Source organism: Mus pahari, chromosome 6 (assembly GCF_900095145.1).
Source record: "Mus pahari chromosome 6, PAHARI_EIJ_v1.1, whole genome shotgun sequence".
Taxonomy (NCBI): Eukaryota; Metazoa; Chordata; class Mammalia; order Rodentia; family Muridae; genus Mus; species Mus pahari.
This window is the reverse complement of record NC_034595.1, coordinates 79,999,431-80,019,105: the sequence shown is the minus strand read 5'-3', so window position 1 is coordinate 80,019,105 and position 19,675 is coordinate 79,999,431. Positions and strand designations below refer to the sequence as shown.

Below are 19,675 nucleotides of genomic sequence, written 5' to 3'. Positions count from 1 at the left end.
TCTACAAAGTGAGTTCCAGGACAGCCAGGGCTACACAGAGAAACCCTGTCTCGAAAAACCAAAAAAAAAAAAAAAAAAAAGAATGACTCATTCCCTCCCTCCTGTCTCCTCTCCCTCCCTTCCACAGGGTCTGTAATAGTCCAGGCTGGCCTTGAACTCCCAATCCTGCCTCAACCTCCATGTGCTGGTATTGCAGGTGTACATGGTCACATCTGGCTGTGTGTCTGTCCTCGGAACTCCTGAAACTGTGGTTTCATCACACAGGATAACGTGTGAACGCACACACTGCTTCCTGGTTCCTAGGTGGCTGGCTCTGCCCACATCATCGACCCTCATCTTTCATCTTTCCCACGGCACAGAACCCCACCCAGGCCACTCCAGCACTCTCAGCCTCAGAACCTCTGCGCAGGCTGCCCTCTCTGCCAAACCGTTATCCCCGACCTGCCCAGGGCTCCAGTGGGGGCTCTGCTTGCCCTTCTGACTCCTCGGTCTGTCCTTTGTCCCAGTTCTCTAGCATATTGCACGTTTTTGCATCATGATACCTTGAACCGCCGGCTACTCTGCCGTTCTTGTCTGTGCCTCTGCCCCGCTAGCTCCGCAGAGTCAGAGATCCAGTCTTTATCCACCGCTTGCTTCTCTCAACACTTGTCACAGTCTGGCAAGTTAATGGATGCTCAGGAGATGCCTGTCAGGGTAGGCTGAGCTCGGACAGTTAAGCTATATGACTTTGGATTAATGACTGAACCCTCCAAACCTCCAAATCTACCATCTAAGGTGGTTTATGAAGATCAAGTGTGAGTGTATAAGACTGGAACGCAGTGGCTGAATTAGAGCAAGCCTTCCCGAGTGACGCTTACTGTTTAAATATTTATAACCACACTTATTTAAATCACAGGCCCTCACCTTTGCCTCTCTGCACCTTGTGTAGAGGGAGAGGGGGCATTTTCATAGTCACTCGGACTTGGTCTGGTGACAGATCTGCATCTGGGATGTGAGCTGTGACAACCACAAGTCCAGTCCAGAGTTGGATCTTTAGGTCTTATGATGCCGCTTATTGACTGTCATCATCGGCAGGGGTGTGTGTGTGTGTGTGTGTGTGTGTGTGTGTGTGAACTCAGCCTCCCCCTCTGTGAATCCTGATATTTGATGGTTCTGGACCTTTCAGGGATTAATGTGTGTAAATAACTAGTGCTGAAAGCTGCTTGGTCAGAATTAGACTAACAAATGGCCACAAACAGCTCTTGTTTCTCCTATTACATTCCCAAAGCCTACTCCTTTATTCACGGAGAGGCATGCATGATGCTGGACGCTGGCTTTGTCATTTGCTGCATAGCCTCTCCTCTCCTCCCCTCCCATTCCCTCTTCTCCCCTCCCCTCCCTCTCCCCTCTCTCTCTTTTTCCTGAGATGGGGTTTCTCTGACTATCCTGAAACTCACTCTGTAGACCAGGCTGGATTCAACTCCCAGAGACTTGCCTGCCTCTGCCTTCTGAGTTCTGGGATTAAAGGCGTGTGCCTCCACCGCCAGTGTATTGCTTCTTTTTTATTTTTTATAACATTTTATTTATTTTATGTGCACATGTGTGTGTGTGGGGGAGGGGCTCATGTGCTAAGATATTGCTGGCCTTGCACAGCTTCTCATACTCCCTGCATGGGCTGTACGGACTGAACGAAACCGTCCATCTAAGGCAGGTCAGAAAATTATGGGCAGTGAACCAAATCAAATTCACTCCCTGATTTCATAAACGTTGACCAGATCACCATACTAATTCATTTAGGAGCGGTCAGTGGCTGGCTTGGTGCTCGGAGTGACAGTTGGGTAGTGACAGACCGAATGGCTCAAGAAGCAGAAGCCAGTGACCACAGAACATGTTTTGTAGCCCTTGATGGAAAGCATCTCAGTTATGAACTTCCTGTGGCAGGTGCTCAGTGAACATGGCTACTTACGTCTCCTGTTACCATCCACATCATTGATGCAGCAGGCACGTGAGCCATGATCAGTAACAGTGAGGAAGAGCTGGGGGGGGGGGGCTCAGTGCGCATAAAGCAGAACCGGGCGTGGCTAAGGATGTAGCACATTGTCCAAGCACTTGCCCAGGGAGTAGCACATCATCTAAGCGCTTGCCCAGGGAGTAGCACATCTTCTAAGTGCTTGCCCAGGTGTAGCACATCNTCTAAGTGCTTGCCCAGGGAGTAGCACATCTTCTAAGTGCTTGCCCAGGTGTAGCACATCCTCTAAGTGCTTGCCCAGGTGTAGCACATCGTCTAGGCGCTTGCACATCGTCTAAATGCTCGCCCAGGATGTAGCACATCGTCTAAGCACTCGCCCAGGATGTAGCACATCGTCTAAGCACTCGCCCAGGATGTAGCACATCGTCTAAGCGCTTGCCCAGCATGCAGGGAAGCCTGGGTTTGATCCTCAGTGAAATAAGAAGTTCTACTTCAGCCCATGTGGTGTATGGAGAATCTGACTTCACAGAATTGACCTCTGACTTCCACATGTATGCATGGCACATACACACATGCACACCCCACCCCTACACCTATACATTCTATGCATATGCAATAATAATAGAATAATAAAAAAAAATTAAAGTTCATTTCCAGGCCATCTTGAGCTACATGATATCATTCTAGAAACAAGAATGACTGTTGGCAAGAGGGCTCAGTTGGTAAAGGCCTTTGCCGCTAAGCCTAACTCCCTCCATGAATTTATGACCCACAGGAAAAAAGGAGAGAGTCAACCTCTGACCTCTACACATTCCTCCAGATAAACAAATGTAATTTAAAAAATTAAAAACAAACCCTCAAAATAACAGTAACCCAAAAGGGGAGCCTCTGGGGCGGGGTGGGGAGAGGGCACATTCATTGGCACAGCACAGGCCTCTGACTGACTGGGTGATCTGTGTCAGAAAGACTCATGGCTTTGAAGACTTTCTCTTATATACATGTACGCGTGCACAGTTGTGCACATACACACACACACACACACACACACAGTGGAATGGCTAAACCAACCTAACAGACTTTAACTCCTCTCTCTCTCTCTCTCTCTCTCTCTCTCCTTCCTTCCTTCCTTCCTTCCTTCCTTCCTTCCTTCCTTCCTTCCTTCCGTGTGTGTTAAGAACAGCTGTGATCGTATCTCTTGGCTCTGTCTAAGCACGCAGGACCTTGTTATTCACATGGGCATCTAATGTCCAGTAGATGGCTGGAACTTACTCCTTTTAACTGGGCCAACATCCTTTGGGCAATATCTCACGGCTTCTCGCCTCTTCAGCCCTGGGCTTAACCTCCTACTCTCTGCTTCTCTGACCTTGGCATTTGTAGATTCCATGTAGTTAATGCAGGTTCTGGGGCAATGGTTCATCCGATACAGTCTTTACCACACAAGGGTGAGGACCTGAGTTTGTAAAAAGCCAGGTGACTGGGGCTGTGGTTGTGGTCTCAGTGCAAGGAAGGCAGAAGACCAGGAGCTCGCCGGAACTTGCTCTCTAGACAGTCTAGCCCCATCAGCGAGCTTCCAGGTTCAGTGAGGGACCCTGGCTCAGAAAGTAAGGTGACAAGTGACTGAGAAAGACACTTGATGAAGACCTCTGGCCTCCACATACATGTGCACACATATGTGCACGCACATGCACATGCACCTGCATACATACACACAAATATGTATAGGGTAAGCGAGTTCATGCATTTTTCTTTTTGTTCCCGGTTCATTTCACTTGCTGCAATGTCCCCTGTGTTCATTCACCTTACAAATAATAGAATTTCCTGCTTTCAAAGGAAGGAATTGTATTCTAAGGTCTTCTCTTTACCCACACATTCATGAACAGATGTTTAGGTTGATTTTGTGCCATGTCTATTGTGCTTGGTGCTGTAGTGCACAGGGAAGCATGGCCATCTCTTTGACTTCGAGTCCTCTGGATGTTACCCGGATGGTGTTTCTGTGTCATGTAGTGGTTTCATGGTGACATTTTGTACACAGCTATAAAGTATTTTGATTACATTCATCTTGGTTCCCTTTGTTTTCTCTCATTTCAGTAGGTCCCCGTTCCTATTTCTTTTCCCAACCAGACCTTTTTCTTATTTTTCTTGGTAGGGGGAGGGCCTCACTATGTAGCCCTGTCTGGTCTAGAACTCACTATGACCAAGATGACCTCAAACACAGAGATCCGACAGCCTCTGCCACCCGAATAATGGGACTAACAGCATGCATTACCTCACCTAGCTTTATGTTATTATCTGCCTCAGGCTGGAGTGGGGCCCCCTAAGCTCCTCCCCACTCCACAGTAAGATGCTCACATTCCCAGTCTTGCAGGCCTTATGTAGGTAATTAGAGATGCCGAGTATTTTTTATACTCCTCATTCTATTTCCCAATCAATATTCATTAAGCATCTGTTTATCAGAAGCCAGTGAGTCTGTGCCAGTGTGAGTTAGAAACTGTGTGTCCCTGTCCTTTTTAAAAAATGACTTATTTATTTTTATTCATCCCTGTTTTGCCTACGTGTATGTATGTGCACTGTGTGCACACCTGGTGCCTGCAGAGGATCCTCTGGAACAGGCGTTATGGATGGTTGTTACTTGTCATGTGGGTGCAGGGAGCTGAATCTGGGTCCCCCTGCAAGAGCAGCGCCTGCACTTAACTGCTGAGCCATCTCCTCAGCCTGTGTGCCTCCCTTTAAAGGCATTTACCTTTTGGAATAAATACACTGATGGTGCTAGAATGAGATTTTTCTGCTTTCTGGAAGTTAGAATAAATATGCAAATATGCCCAGTCTTTGTCATGAATTGTACGGTACACCTCTCTCGTGTCTGTTCGTGGCAGCCCTACCATCAGAGAACAGGAGATGAGTGTGACATGATTGTTGTATATCTGCTGTCTTAGAGAGCTGCCACAGTGGTGGCATATACTTTTAGTTCTGGCACTCAAGAGGCAGAGTCAGGGAGATCTCTGAGTTCAAGGCCAGCCTGGTCTACAAAGCCAGTTTCAGGACAACCAGGGCTATGCAGAGAAACCTTGTCTAAAAAAACCAAACAACAACAACAAAATCAAAAAACAAAAACCCCCAAAGCCAGCCAGCTCACCAACCAACCAACCAACCAACAAATAAAAACGAGCTGGCCCACTTATGTTGATACGTCAGTGTATAGTTATGAGTTTGCTCCTCCTCCGGCTCCCCTGGGGCCTCCTCACCACAACCTTTGGAACTTGACAGGCAGAGATGGAGTTGGTCCAGCACATTGGTGTCCCTGCCAGTAAGATCATCTGTGCCAACCCCTGTAAGCAAGTTGCACAGATCAAGTATGCTGCCAAGCACGGGGTGAGGCTGCTGAGCTTCGACAATGAAGTGGAGCTGGCCAAGGTGGTCAAGAGCCACCCCAGTGCCAAGTAAGCTGAGGGCCACTTACGGAGGGAGGCTGGGCGGCTGGGCGAGTGTGGAGGGGGAAGGAGTGGGGACCTGGGGAGAGGTCCTCACCCTGGATGCTGCTTGGATGGCATCACACTTCCAGAGGGTGGGGTGGCACTCCTGGGTAGAAGCCAGACCCACGGCAGACCTGGTACAGCCCTAGGCAGGAAAGGCCCAAAGGGTTTACGAAGATCAAAAACCCACAGCTTCAGGAAAGATGACATTTGAAGTGGGCCTTGAGAAATGAGTGAAATTCGGGGAGGCGTGAACATCCAAGCAAATATGTGGGTGTTGGTAAACAGCATGGACTGTCCAAGGGATGCGCGCCAGCATCTTGCTGCTTGAGTACCGCGTGCAGTGGGTGGAGGATGCTTTACTAGTGGTCATAGGGGAGGGGCCCAGGGCAAGTAGACTGGGAATGGATGTTTTGCTCTGGCTGTGACTGTTACTAGCCCTCAGGGGTCGGAGGGAATAGTAAGGGACCCAGGAGCCATTCTGGTTCACCCAAAGCACAGCACCCCTCATGGTTGAGGATTCCCCTTAGGAATTTTTTTTTTTTTTTGGACATGTGATTCCCTCTTGTGTGATGTCTGAAGACTTAGGAAACCTGCCTGGTGTGGAGTTGAATGAGAAGACCTGAGCCGCCTGGGCTGACGAGGTCGGGACCCGGCAAGTGCCTCAGAAGTCGATTGGCAGTGTAGAGTGACCTAGAAATGCTGTGCGTTCAGAGGTCTCTCTGCTACATAGTTCCCAGAGTCCAGAGAGGAGCAGCTGGGCGTGGCAGTGGGCGGAGTCCAAAGAGGAGCAGCTGGGCGTGGCAATGGGCGGGGGATAGGGGGCTCACTCAGCAGGATTGCCTCGGTTCTCCACAGGATGGTTCTGTGCATCGCTACCCAGGACTCCCACTCTCTGAATCACCTGAGCCTGAGGTTTGGGGCGTCACTGAAATCCTGCAGACATCTGCTCGAAAACGCCAAGAAGAGCCACGTGGAGGTGGTGGGTGTGAGGTGTGCGATGGGCACCAGGCGCCCTGCCTGGGCCAGGCTCACCACCCTTCTCCCCAGGAATTATTTGTGGGCATCCTGGGCCTTCTGCTGGGCCTGCAGTTTTGCCACCAGAGAGTGTCCTCTCTTTAGAAGGAAGGTTTATTGGCATTTCTTTCCAGAGCTCCACAGTCCCCTGAAGGTCTCATCTCAGGAGGTTCTTCCCACAGACGTGGCTTTGAGGGAGTTCTGCATGCCTATCAGCCAGAGACCGTAGCCATGCTCTGGAGATGTCTCTGTCCGTGCAGAGATGGGGCCACATCTCAGTTTCCTTTATTCTGTACTTCAGGTTCTATGCCCAGTGCCTTATTCCACACCCTTGAACAGTAAGGGCTTTTGTCCCCAGCCTGTAGATGGTGAGACATAAACAAAGCAAAGCCTAATGACTTGCCCTGGCCACACGATACCTTGGGACTCCAGCCCTCATCCCCAAAAGGTTTCTCTCCAGAGAGGCATGGAGGGATGGAAGAAGTGCCACCTTTGCGCTCCTAGCTTCCCACGTGGCCTTCTGTCGCCTACGGTCCCAGGTCTCAGTGGTTGCATCTGTAACACGGGGCTACCTGGACCTTGTGTGTAAGCCGAGGCTCTTCCTCCTTTCCCAGTTTTCACATTGGCAGTGGCTGCCCTGACCCTCAGGCCTATGCCCAGTCCATCGCGGATGCTAGGCTTGTGTTTCAGATGGGCGAAGAGCTGGGCCACACGATGAACATCCTGGACCTTGGCGGCGGCTTTCCTGGCTTAGAGGGAGCCAAAGTGAGATTTGAAGAGGTAATGCATGATCAAGCATGGCCTGATGGTTATTCTGTGATGGGTATGGCAATCCGATGGAGCCCGCTGTGTAATACCTTTAGCTCGTCAGGCAACACCTTGGGCTTGGTGGCTTCTATTGCTATTTATTAACCCTGTGTTGTGGCTCAGTGGGCTCATGGTCTGTGTCATTGTCACATTGTCACATGGTCTGTGACTGGTCTGTGTCATTGTCACTTCCCAAGCCCACAGCTGAGCTGGCTATACCCCAGCTCTGCTTGACTCCAGCCCATGCACTTAGCTAGCTAGTTAGAGGCACAGCCAAGGTATATTAACTTTCCATGAACTCTACAGTGCTCTGAATATGTGTGTCTTATTTACCCTCCAATAGGCTGGTAAGAAACCTGGTGGTAAGGCACTGAAGGAAAATCCAGCCTTTGTTTTGCTCCCCTTGTATCCAACATAAATGTGTCGTAGTGATTCCCATTCTGACCCCTAGGGGGCACATCTCCTTATAGTGCATTACTTCTGGAGTCTGGAGTGTACCAAGTGACCCAGAGAAGGCCCCAGATGTCCCAGGAATTAGCCTTGAAATTGACAATTGTGGCCTTTCACATAGCAGAAGTCTAGTAGACTCCCCAGTGCTCAGACTGGCTGGGTATGATGAAAACATCCATGTGGGTAGGACATTCAGAATCCACTGAGTGCACCAGGCTATAACAATATACATGTGCTGGGGGTGTGTCTTAGTCAGGGTTTCTATTCCTGCACAAACATCATGACCAGGAAGCAAGTTGGGGAGGAAAGGGTTTATTTGGCTTACATGTCCATACTGCCAAAGGATGCAGGACTGGAACTCAAGCAGGTCAGAAAGCAGGAGCTGATGCAGAGGCCATGGAGGGATGTTCTTTACTGGCTTGCCTCCCCTGGCTTGCTCAGCCTGCTCTCTTATAGAACCCAAGACTACCAGCCCAGAGATGGTCCCACCCACAAGGGGCCCTCCCCCCTTGATCACTAATTGAGAAAATGCCCTGCAGCTGGATCTCATGGAGGCATTTCCTCAAGGGAGGCTCCTTTCTCTGTGATAACTCCAGCTGGGTCAAGTTGACACAAAATTAGCCAGTACAGGGTGGCATTACACGTTTATAATCCCAGCATTGGGAGGTGGATGTAGGAGGTCAGGAGTTCGAGGCCAGCCTGGGCTACAATAACTAACCTTTCTCCCATAAGACAAAACAAAACAACAATAAAAAAACTCCAAACCCACACAACTCAATTGTGTTTATAAGTAAAAGTAGTGTTTGCATAAGAATAAAAGGAGTTAGCCGGGTGTGGTGGCAAATGCACTCGGGAGGCAGAGGCAGAGGCAGGCAGATTTCTGAGTTCGAGTCCAGCCTGGTCTACAAAGTGAGTTCCAGGACAGCCAGGGCTATACAGAGAAACCCTGTCTCGAAAAACCAAAAATAAAATAAAGTAAAATAAAATAATAAATAAATAAATAAAATGAAAAGAATAAAAGGAGTCAGCAACCAGCTTCACCCACCCCGATGGCAGATCTAGCTTTGTACACTTGCTTTTTTTTTTTTTTTCTGGAATCTACTATGTAACATGCTAGTTGTTTTTCTTCTGGAATCTGACCTACAATGTAACATGCTAGTTGTTTATGGAGGCAGGGTCCCTGCCTGGGAACCTGGAATCTGAGCACGGAGCATTATGGGAAAGAATACCCCTTTCTATGTGGGATTATCTGGACAAGTGAGCTATATGAGGTCCTCACTCCAGCTCTGCCCCAGCCTCCCCCTTCCTGGCTAGCTGTCACCCACTACCAGGTGGGACCTTTCCACTGCCAAATTCTTCCTGAAATCTCACGGTCCCGCGCGCGCTTCTCTTCAGATGGCCTCAGTGATTAACTCAGCCTTGGACCTGTACTTCCCTGACGGCTGCGGCGTGGACATCCTTGCTGAGCTGGGGCGCTACTACGTGACTTCTGCCTTCACGGTGGCTGTCAGCATCATTGCCAAGAAGGAGGTTCTGGACCAGCCCAGCAGGGAAGGTGGGTGTGGTGCCAGATGGGTGGCAGAGCCCCGTTTTTCCCTGAAGCTGAGACTGTGGCCGGCTAAGCAGGGGTGGGGCCTTCTGGAGAATGGGTATTTGCTGTACGGAAAGTTGCAGTCAGTTCCCCTCACCCCAAAGACAATTTTATCTCTTTATTCCAGTGGTTCTCAACCTTCCTAATGCTGAGACCCTTTAATACACTTCTTCATGTTGTGATGACCCCCCAACCATAAAATTATTTTCATTGCTACTTCACAGATGTAATTTTGCTATTGGTATAACTCATAATGTACTTATCTGATATTCCCATGGTCTTAGGAGACCCCTGTGAAAAGGTCATTTGATTTCCCAAGGGGGTCTTGAGTGACAGGTTGAGAACTGCTGCTTTTATGGGTGAGAAGTGGAGTCAAAGAGAATGTAAACAAAGAGGCTAATGGTTAGCTAGAGGTGAGCTTCTGTCTGACCCCGCGTCTGCCTCTGCGCACTCATCCTGTCTCATAACCTCATGAGAACAGAGTTGTTGACACAGGGCAGAACATAGACAGGGACAGGTTAAGTCATCAGTTCCGGGCACAGGGTTGATAAAGAACAATGCCGGAGTTCAAGTTCAGCCCAGACTGACTTGGAGCTCACGTGCCCACACCACTGGCATCAGGTGATGCAGACCTCACGTGCCCACACCACTGGCATCAGTGACTTCTTTGCCCTTCCATGTCAGAGCCCCATGAGTGACCGGGGTCAGTGAATCTGATTTGGGGCCTTGCCCTCTGCTCCGGGCCCCTCACACTAGAGAGCCTCACAGGGCTGTGCTTGTCCCCAGACAGAGCTTGTTGGCAGCACGGGGGCTCTGGGCAGCGTGGTCAGTGTGTGTGCATGTGTGCATTCAGGCATTTTCCTGACCTCTTAGAGACTTGGGGCTATCATACCTGGTGTGGCTAGCCTGCCTGGTTTCCTACTCTGGCACACCTCCTCCCTGTCACGTGCCTCTGAGAAAGTGGCTTAATGTACTGGTGATCTAAGTTTGGGTGAGCTGCCTTCCTGCTTTTCCTGGGACCTCGAGGGGGCTCTGAGGCAACAGAGAATTATGGTGTTCTGACTCAGCTGCCCCGGGGGAGTCCTCCCAACTCAGAAGTGGATTCATGTCACCAAAAAGATCCATGTTACCAAAAAGGTGGCTTTTTTCGAAAGATCCATCTCATAGCTGCAGAAAGGGCAACCCTTTGCTGCACAGCCCTCTCCTTACTGAGCCCACTGTGGTGCCAGTCTCTGACTCCCAGGCCCCTCACATTGTGCTTGTGTGGCCCCTGTTCTCTCCCTTCCTCACAGAGCAAATCGGCACAGCCCCTAAGAGCATCATGTACCACCTTGATGAGGGCATTTATGGGGTCTTCAACTCAGTCCTGTTTGACAACACCTGCCCCACCCCCGCCCTGCAGAAGGTGAGCCCACCCCTGTGAATGTGCTGTCGCCCTCCTGAGCATGTGATTTTATCTAACTCCTATTTAATTAGTCTCTGTGATGCCAGGACTCAAACCAGAGGCCTCAGAGATGCCAAGTCGGGCTGAGCATGACTGTCACCCAACTGAGTTCCCTGAGTGCATCACAGTGGTAGAGAACTTGACTAGCATGCAAGAGGCCCTGGGTTCAATGCACACTAAAAGTGGTTTTTAAAAAAATAGACAAAAGATCTAGGCATGGTATGTACTTGGAATCTCAGCCCTCAGGATGCTGAGGCAGAAGAATTGTGAGTTCGAGGCCAGCTTAGACTTCATCGACCCTGTCAATAATAATAATAGTAGTAGTAGTAAAGTAAGGGTGAAGATTAATTTTCATAGTCTTTTTGTTTTGTTTTGTTTTGTTTTTGTTTTTTTGAGACAGGGTTTCTCTGTGTAGCCCTGGAAGTCCTGGAACTCACTCTGTAGACCAGGCTGGTCTCGAACTCAGTAATCTGCCTGCCTCTGCCTCCCAAGTGCTGGAATCAAAGGCGTGTGCTACCACTGCTGGGCATGCTCATAGTCTTACCAAGCAGAACGTTGTATTTCTTTCATTCTTTTGGAAAATGCAAAGCACTTGTTTTGGTAACATTGGGGTGATGTTGCTTCATGCTCTTCCCCTTGGGTTACAGGGGGTGTGGCTATGGGTTACAGGGGTGTGGCTATTGCTGTGCCATTGACACAGCTTACAGTGTTTCTCTGTGGCTGTGTAGTACTTCAGTCACTGTAGGCCTCGCTGCCTGGCTTCCTGAATGTGTTGACAGATATCTGTGATCCCCGCTCTGGCGTTGACTGTCACAGATTTTCATATGAACAGGGGAACCGGAGCGACAAAGCCTACGAACCTCCAGCAGCTTTAGTGGGCACAGACAAGCCTGTCTGTGTCTTTATCCTCACAGATCAGCATCTCCCCCAGGCCCTCTCTACTCCTTACCCCATGGCAGGCAGGGAGCCCATCTCTGCCTCATTCAGGGGTCTCCACACCGCGTATTGGCCTTGCGAGGTCTCCTTCCAAAGTTAACTATGGTTTCCAGTCACAGCTGCTTGTCTGAGGAAGCCTCCCTGACATGCAGAGGAACTCAGTTTCTCACATTCTGTGTTTTTGTGGCAATCCATATCCTACTATTCAGATTTAGGGACTAGGTTAGACTGGACCAATCTAGTAGCTACTCTTTCCAGTTCTCATTTCCTACTTTGAAAAAAAAAATACATGTTTTACTTATTCTTTTATCATTTCATACATGTCAATAACATGTCTTGATCATTCATATTCCCAGTCCCACTGAGTATAATTAGGGCTACCTGCTGGGATACTGTCTGACCGTGTCTCAACGGTCAGCCTGGCTGAAGAACTTGGCATGGTGGGTTCTTGTGCGTTTTCCTGTGTTTCTTCATGGAGTTCACCTGCAGTTCTTGAGTTCCAAATCCATTTGAGTTTATCTCCTTTTTTCCTGTTGTCACCATCATGTGGGCCATCCCCTGATTGAGCCACCCAAGCGACCATCTGGCTCCTCCTCCGGGCCCCTCCTCTGGCCTCTCCTGCCTGCTTATCATCCATTCACTACATCACTCTTTCCACCCCTCCCTCCCTCCGTTCCTTTCCCCTCACACCCTGCCCTTTTTTAAAGTCAGGATCTTGCTGTGCTGCCCAGGGTGGCCTCCTGGGACTGCCACAGCTGGAGTGTCACTGCTGGAACTAAACAGATTTGGAAACGTGGGTAGGCAGAGTCAGAAAGGGGGAAAGCCCACCACCCTCATGACCCCCCTCATTGTCCTGGCTCCTCTCAAGCTGTGTGCACGCAATGCCTCATCGCTGCCCGCATTACGGATGTACTGGGAATGGTTGATACTATGTGCTTATGGCCGTGGGTTCTGTGTTAAGTATTTCACACATCATTCCTCTCAATTCTCTTACAAATCCTTTAAGGTATATGTTATTGATCTCATTTTCAGATGAGAAAGCTGACCTTAGGGAGTGGTTCCTTGCTCAGAGTCTCAGACTTAGCAAGGCAGAATGCTCATCCATTGCAGACTGAGAGTGGCTTGGGGGTAGGGGACTTGCTGTACTCAGTGTTGATGATCTGTTCGTGTCAGAGAAGCTCCTGTGATAAGACTGCCTTCCTTCTACAGCCGCTGCACCACCCTCCACTTGAGTGCTGTGGGTCTTGTTCTTCCCATGCATGCACATCCTCCTGTTAGAATGAACCTACGCGAGTGGTCCAGCTGACATTGTTGAGATGGAATCGCCTTTAAGAATGATATTCTAATGATGCATCCCTAAAATCTTACCAGGCTTGGGAGCATTTTTAGGCCTCTTGCTTGTACATTTCCAGATGATTCTCCCATTGTCTTACGCGCCGTCACCGCTGTCTGTCTTACGTGCAGTCACCGCTGTCTTACATGCCGTCACGGCTGTCTGTCTTACATACCGCCACCAGTATCTTACACATCATCACCAGTGTCTTACATGCCATCACCTCTGTCTTCTTATGTGCTGTCACCACTTGTACCCTTCCTGCAGCAAGCATAGTGGCCTTTTGTTGGCTAACTCCTCTGAAATGACATACTTTACTAATGTTTCGTAGAAACACTCTGATTGTGTTTATTGCTTTTATCTCCTTTGGTGCCAATGCCTTTACAAAGATCTGTTTATTTTTATTTTATGTGTATGAGTGTTTTCCTGCATGCAAACACGTGCACCACATGCATACAGTGCCTGCAGAGACCAGAAGAGGGCATTGCATTCACAAGAGCTGGAGTCACAGACTGTTGGGAGCTGCCATGTGGGTGGTTGGAACCAACGCTGGTTCCAATGGAAGAGCAGCCAGTGCTCCTAACACTGAGCCATCTCTCCAGTTCTGTCAATGGCTTTTAAAAACAAGATGTAATTTTACCCCAAGACTCTCATAAAATCCGCTTGTAGTCTACGATCCCTCCTCCCACCTAAACTACGATCCCTCCTCCCACCCAATTGTGCTTTCTATTTATGAAGTACTAGAATATATGCTATTTATGAAGTACTAGAATATATGCTATTTTAAACAACTCAGTATTTTAAATCTTTATATATAGCAAGTACATCTAGGTACTATGAAAATAATTCAGTTGGCAAAGTGCTTGTTACATATGCATGAGAACCCGAGTTTAGTCTTCAACACCCATGTGAAAAGAAAAAAAAAAACAGGTGTGGTGGTGCACACTTTTAATCCCAGCTCTGAGGACACTTTTCTTTTTTTGTTTTTTTCGAGACAGAGTTTCTCTGTATAGCCCTGTCTGTCCTGGAACTCACTCTGTAGACCAGGCTGGCCTTGAACTCAGAAATTCGCCTGCCTCTGCCTCCTGAGTGGTGGGATTAAAGGCGTGCACCACCACGCCTGAAATTTCTTGTCCGATCTCTGCCTGTATGTCCACAAATAGGGCTTTGATCCTAAGGTTATGTTCCGGTGCCCACTCTGCGTTTGTCATTGCCTGTCAACTCTCTTTTCTTCTTCCATTGAAGATATTTCTGAGTGTTTTATATGGTATATGGATTATTTACTTTTGAGACCCATTAAGTCCATGTACCCCACCTTTCCGTGCACCCCAGCCCCTTTTAAAGATAAGGTCTCTCTCTGAGCCAGAAGCTCACTGACTAAGCTGGTCATGGATCCTCTACCTCTGCCTTCCCAGCCAGAGATTACAGGTGTGTTCCGCCATGACCAGCTTTGTATGAGTATGAAAGATGTGACCTCAGGTCCTCATGTGCCATGACCCCACCTCTCCCCAATATCTTACTCATTTTTTTAAATTTTTGAGACAGTCTTGCTAAAACATCAAGTTCAAGGCCCCTGTGGGCTACAGAGTGAGTTTAAGGCCAGCTTGGATGACTGAGGGAGACCCTGTCTCAAACATACAGAAGGAGGTGAACTGTGGATACGGTTCAGTGGCAGAGTGCCTGTGTAGCAAGCGCCAGGCCCCTCGATTCAGGCCTAGTTGTAAAAGTTCACTTGTATTCTCCTGATGTTATGGTTATCTCCAAGGGTTACTGCTTCCGTCTGCTGACTTAGGCCTAGTTTTGGAAGCGTCTAGCCTCTACCTAATCTACTCAAGGCCTAGAACGTTCTCGGCCTCTGAACCTTGCTCTGAATAAACCCACCCTTTCCTCGTTCTCTCTGACCTCTAGCTGGTTGGTTGAGCTCAGTTGCTCTGCTCAAACCCCTCTCCAAGCTGACTGATTTGATCTGGCCTCTCAGCTTCTGACTAATTGCTCTGCTAACCTCACACTAACTCCGGCAATCTGTTCTAGTCTGGCTCCTTCTCCTTCTCTGACTCATCCTGTCTTCACCTACGTCCAGCTTGTTCTCGCTGCGATCTGTCTCTATAACTGTCCTGGGAAACTGCCTCTCCTTTTCTCTTTCTGTGTTCTCTTAAATAGCTTCCCTCTCTCTCCTCATGAGAGCTGGGCGTATCCTGTTCTACCAAATCTTTCTCTCATTCTCACTTTGTCTGCTACTCAAGACATAACTTTCAAACATGGGTGAATTCTTCTGCAAACTAACTTCACCTTCATTGTTTGGGATTAAAGGTGTGTTAAGGGCATGTCTGTATTCTAGCCAGAGGGATTAAAGGTGTGTGCTAAGGGCTGAGCCACAACACAACTAGAAAAAGTGGGGTGTTTTGTTTTGTTTTGTTTTGTTAGTAAATAGCAGTCTTGGGGTTCACAGTGTGATTAGATATCCTGCAACACCTCATCCCACAAAAAAAGACAAATGACTGAAAAAGTAAATGAGTAGAAGGAAAGGCAGAACAGTCCCAGGGCCTCCAGAGACAGGCGCAGACACGGCGTTGAGAGACAGAATAGGCGCAGAGTCGATTTCAATATAAAAATAAACCAGAAAGGGCTGGCTGTGTGGCTCAGCAGTGCTCCTGGCTAGCGCACCTGAGGCCCTACGTTTGCCTCAGCACCACACGCAGCTGCTTTCTTGTCTGTTTTCAAGCTTGTCCCTCTAACAGGCAAGAGGATGGTAACTTATAACCCAGTGCTGTCCCTTCTCTTTGCTGTGGAGAAGCAATCTGAGGCACAAAGAGTTTTGTGTTCTTGCCCAGAGCCACACTGCTAGCGTTGGAACCTGGAACTGGGTAGTCTTTACATACTACCCATGTGGGCGATGGGAGCTATGGCAGATGTCCGAGGGAGGAAGTGCTGAGGGTGTGGCATGTCCATCGGGGCTGAGGTGTCCCCCCCCCTTCTCCCCTACAGAAACCACCTGTGGATCAACCGCTGTACAGCAGCAGCCTGTGGGGCCCAGCAGTTGAAGGCTGCGACTGTGTGGCTGAGGGCCTGTGGCTGCCACAACTACAAGTAGGGGACTGGCTGGTCTTTGACAACATGGGTGCTTACACCGTGGACACGAAGTCCCTCCTCAGGGGGACCCAGGCCTGCAGAGTCACTTACGCCATGTCCCGGCTAGCCTGGTAAGAGGGTCCCATAGTGAAGTGGGGGTGAGGGAGTCGGGCAGAGCGGCAGTCTTATGGCTGGTACTATGTTGATAGGGGCTCTATCCCGGCCAGAGCCCCCACGCCTGCTCCTTGAGGAGGTGAGGGTCTGCAGGCAAGCAGGGAAGGAATGGGGTGTGTTCCTCAATGGAGGTTGCTTGTGACTGCATTGGGAAGCAGGGCTGGGGAGGCCTTGGAGGCAGAGTGAAGGATACAGAGTGAAAGATGCAGAGTGAAGGATGCAGAAAGTGAGGACAGGGTTGAAGCGTGGTAGCCCTGGGGAGGCCTTGGAGGCAGAGTGAAGGATGCAGAGTGAAGGATGCAGAGTGAAGGATGCAGAAAGTGAGGACAGGGTTGAAGCGTGGTCTGTTCTGGTCCTGGCAGCATTTTCTAAAGACCATTCTAGCTGTAGATGGAGGAGGCGGGATTTGAACAGACGCAGGCAGAGGTGGTGGTGAGGTGGCAGCTCTATGACCTGGGCTCACTCTGCTCAGTCTTCTTGTCTAGGAAGGGGCAGTAATGGCCTCCTCAGGGAGACCTGCCTCCTCCGAGGTCAGAGGTATCTGAGGTGGAGATTGCCAACACCTGGGGGACCCTCATGGCTGTCAGGCCTTGAGTCAGGCACTCCACACTCTTTCGTTTCACCCCACAAACCTCTGTGAGGGTCAGCGTCGTTTCCAGACATGGTGGGTGTCAGGCTACGACAGGGCTCGGAGGGCAGAGCAGCTGGGAGGGACTTGTATGGAGGCCCCTCAGAACTGAGCGGGACGGATATCCTTAGAGCCCCCAGGAGCGTCCATCGCCAAATGCCAGGTCTGAAGGGCACAGGGAGAGTCACATTACATTCATTTATTCAGTGTCTTCATTATGTCTCTCCTGTGGGGTACAAGGTAGGCCTATGCAGCCATTTTGCCATTGGGGTGGATTTGACAAAGCTAAACAAACAAACAAACAAACAAACAACCACAAAGCAAAACAACATACAGGCTTCCTCGTGAGTCCCTGACCGGCATCAGCAGCTCCCGGTGGATGAGGCTGCAGTCACCACATCCATTTTGGGGGCACCAAATGCTACCATCAATCTAGGCAAGTGGGCACGGCAGCAGTGAGGGATGCAGCCACATCCCCTGCCCCTGCTGTACAATGGTTGATCTGTATTGGTGAAGGGATGCCAGGGATGCAGACATTGATCCAAGGAGAGCTGGTCTGTGAGTAGGGCCCTGCAGTGTCTGTAGGGCTCCAAACCTGGGTGCTGGGGAAGGGTTAGCAAGTGTGGATAATACAGATAGGTCGGCATGGTGCTGGGGAGGCATGTGTGACAGGCCCTGTGGTGGCATCTGGGGATGCCACAGGGAACATGGGGTGCACAGGGGCCAATCTCTTGGGCTATGAGTCTGGCAGAAAAGTGCTGGAGGTGCAAGAGGAAAGTTCACCTTCTGTGCTGTGTCTGTCTGGAGAGACAGAAGCAGGTCAGAGAAGATGGTGGATCCCAGCAGGAGACAGATGGATGAGTGGGTTGCTTAGGAGCTGGGCTGGGCAGGGCTGGGCTGGATGTGGGGCAAGGTTGCTGGCTGCGGCTGGAGCAGCTGATCAGATAGTGGGGCAGCTCATCCTTACGGGGAGGGAGGATAAGAGCCTCCCTTGTGAGAGTGGGCAAAGTGCTAGACCTGGGTGTGGGGATGAGGGCTGGGCGCTCCTAGCCTCCCCACCTGTTAGGGAGGAGTCTTGAGTGGCTGTTCCCTTCTGAGTCTCAGTTTCCTCTTCAGGAAAATAGAGATGGTTTGGTTTTCCTACAGTGCTTTTGGGAGAATGAACTTAGGTAATGGGGGTGGGGCGCAAAGTACCTGGCCCTGTGTCTGATGCACACACAAAAAGTCTCAATAAATATGAACACCTTTCCTTTATTAGGTGGTGGGAACCACTGGGGAGAAACAGTGGGGACATGGGCCACAGGCCTCCCTTGTCCCTGCCCTTGTCTGTGCTTAGGGCTCAGGTGAGAGTCCTGTGTGTAATGAGACTGGACTCTATATAGAAGTAGGGGTCACAAAGAAGCTCCGGGCCTCTGTCCCCAGGCCAGGTGCCATCACCACTTGTCCCTTGCTCTCAGGGAAGCGCTTCGAGGGCAGCTGTGGCCGGCAGAAGAAGACCAGGACGCCGAGGGTGTGTGCAAACCTCTGTCCTGCGGCTGGGAGATCACAGACACCTTGTGTGTGGGCCCTGTCTTCACCCCGGCAAGCATCATGTGAGCGGGCCTGGTTTCCCAGAGAATCGCAGCGGGGCCAAGGAGATGCCTCCGGAGAGGTGGGCAAGGCGGCAGACTGGTACCCTCTGGCCAGGACTCTGGTGCTTGCTCCGCCACCCCCACACTCCACCTGTAGTGTTTGTGCCCTGTAAGTAGGACCAGTCTTACACTCGCTGTAGTTCAAGTATGCAACATAAATCCTGTCCCTTCCAGCCGAGTCTGCCTCTGTGGCGTGAGGGGCCTGGCCATCCAGGTGTGGGGGTGTGCTTGGGGTTGCTCAAAGTCTCCTCCCCACCTTTGTAAATATGAATTAAATAAATATTTAGTTTTTTTTTTAAAAAAAAATCTTTAGTGGAATCATTCACAAAGCAGCCTGTCGAGGCTGAGAGAGACTGGCCCACCCGCCATGGAGAAACCAGTTCCTCACCTCAGTCCCGCCTCTGCTCCTGGACCCCAGCATGGCTCACTGTCATCTGCTTCCGTGACTCATCACTGTCCTCCTCGCAGGCCTCTGTGCCTGGTGTCATGAGGTGGGGGTGAGTTGAAGTGGGAATCAGAGTTGTGACCTTTCCTAAACTTGTGACTGGCCATGGCCTCTGACCGACCATGAAGGCTAAGGCCTGGCCCAGAGAAGCTTCAGAAATAGGGAACAGAGAAGTGGGGGATGGGTGTTTTGTTGTTCTAGGGCTCAAACCAAGGGCTTTGTGCATGCCAGGCCAGTGCTTTGCCACTGAGCTACAATTTTAGTCCCATCTCCCTGCCCCCAGGATGTTTTGAGTACACTGTGTAAGCTGGCAAGGCCCCAACAGTTACCCATGTTCGGTTTGCTCAAGCAGGGACTGTCAGAACAAGGCTGGCCCAGCACATCGCTGTGTCCAGTACCACGGGTCCTGATGTGCCCTCAGACTGACAGTTCTTACCTGGACGCAGGCTCCTTCCTACTGCCACGGTCTTAAGTTATGCTCCTGGAGGTTAAGGGGGTGTGCTGAGAAAAGCTGTTCAAGTTTAGACTTCCCCTTGCTCCTGTGGGCATCCTAAAGAGTTTTCTTCCAGATTTAAGGGAAACTGAGACAAAAATCACGTACCATAAAATTATCTTTACTCTTTTGAAAAACTGTTATTATTTACTGTGTATATGTGTACAAGCATACGTGTGCTATGGTGCGTGCATTCGTGGTGTGTGTGTGTGAGTGTGTGTGTGTATGTGTGTGTGTGT

At 49.9% G+C, this 19,675-nt stretch overlaps 1 protein-coding gene across 2 annotated transcripts in view; it reads left to right on the top strand.

The window, feature by feature from the left end:
* The window catches only part of Azin2 (antizyme inhibitor 2), a 25,540-nt gene extending 6,740 nt beyond the window's left edge, over positions 1-18,800 (top strand). For both annotated transcript variants that reach the window (XM_021200347.2, XM_029539637.1), the window contains 7 exons: positions 5,213-5,385; positions 6,277-6,411; positions 7,050-7,215; positions 9,088-9,247; positions 10,576-10,688; positions 15,982-16,196; positions 18,325-18,800. In XM_021200347.2, the coding sequence (XP_021056006.1) occupies positions 5,213-5,385; positions 6,277-6,411; positions 7,050-7,215; positions 9,088-9,247; positions 10,576-10,688; positions 15,982-16,196; positions 18,325-18,463 (1,101 nt within the window). In that variant the 3' untranslated portion in view covers positions 18,464-18,800. The remainder of the gene's footprint in view (positions 1-5,212; positions 5,386-6,276; positions 6,412-7,049; positions 7,216-9,087; positions 9,248-10,575; positions 10,689-15,981; positions 16,197-18,324) is intronic.
* The last annotated feature ends 875 nt before the right edge of the window (positions 18,801-19,675 follow it).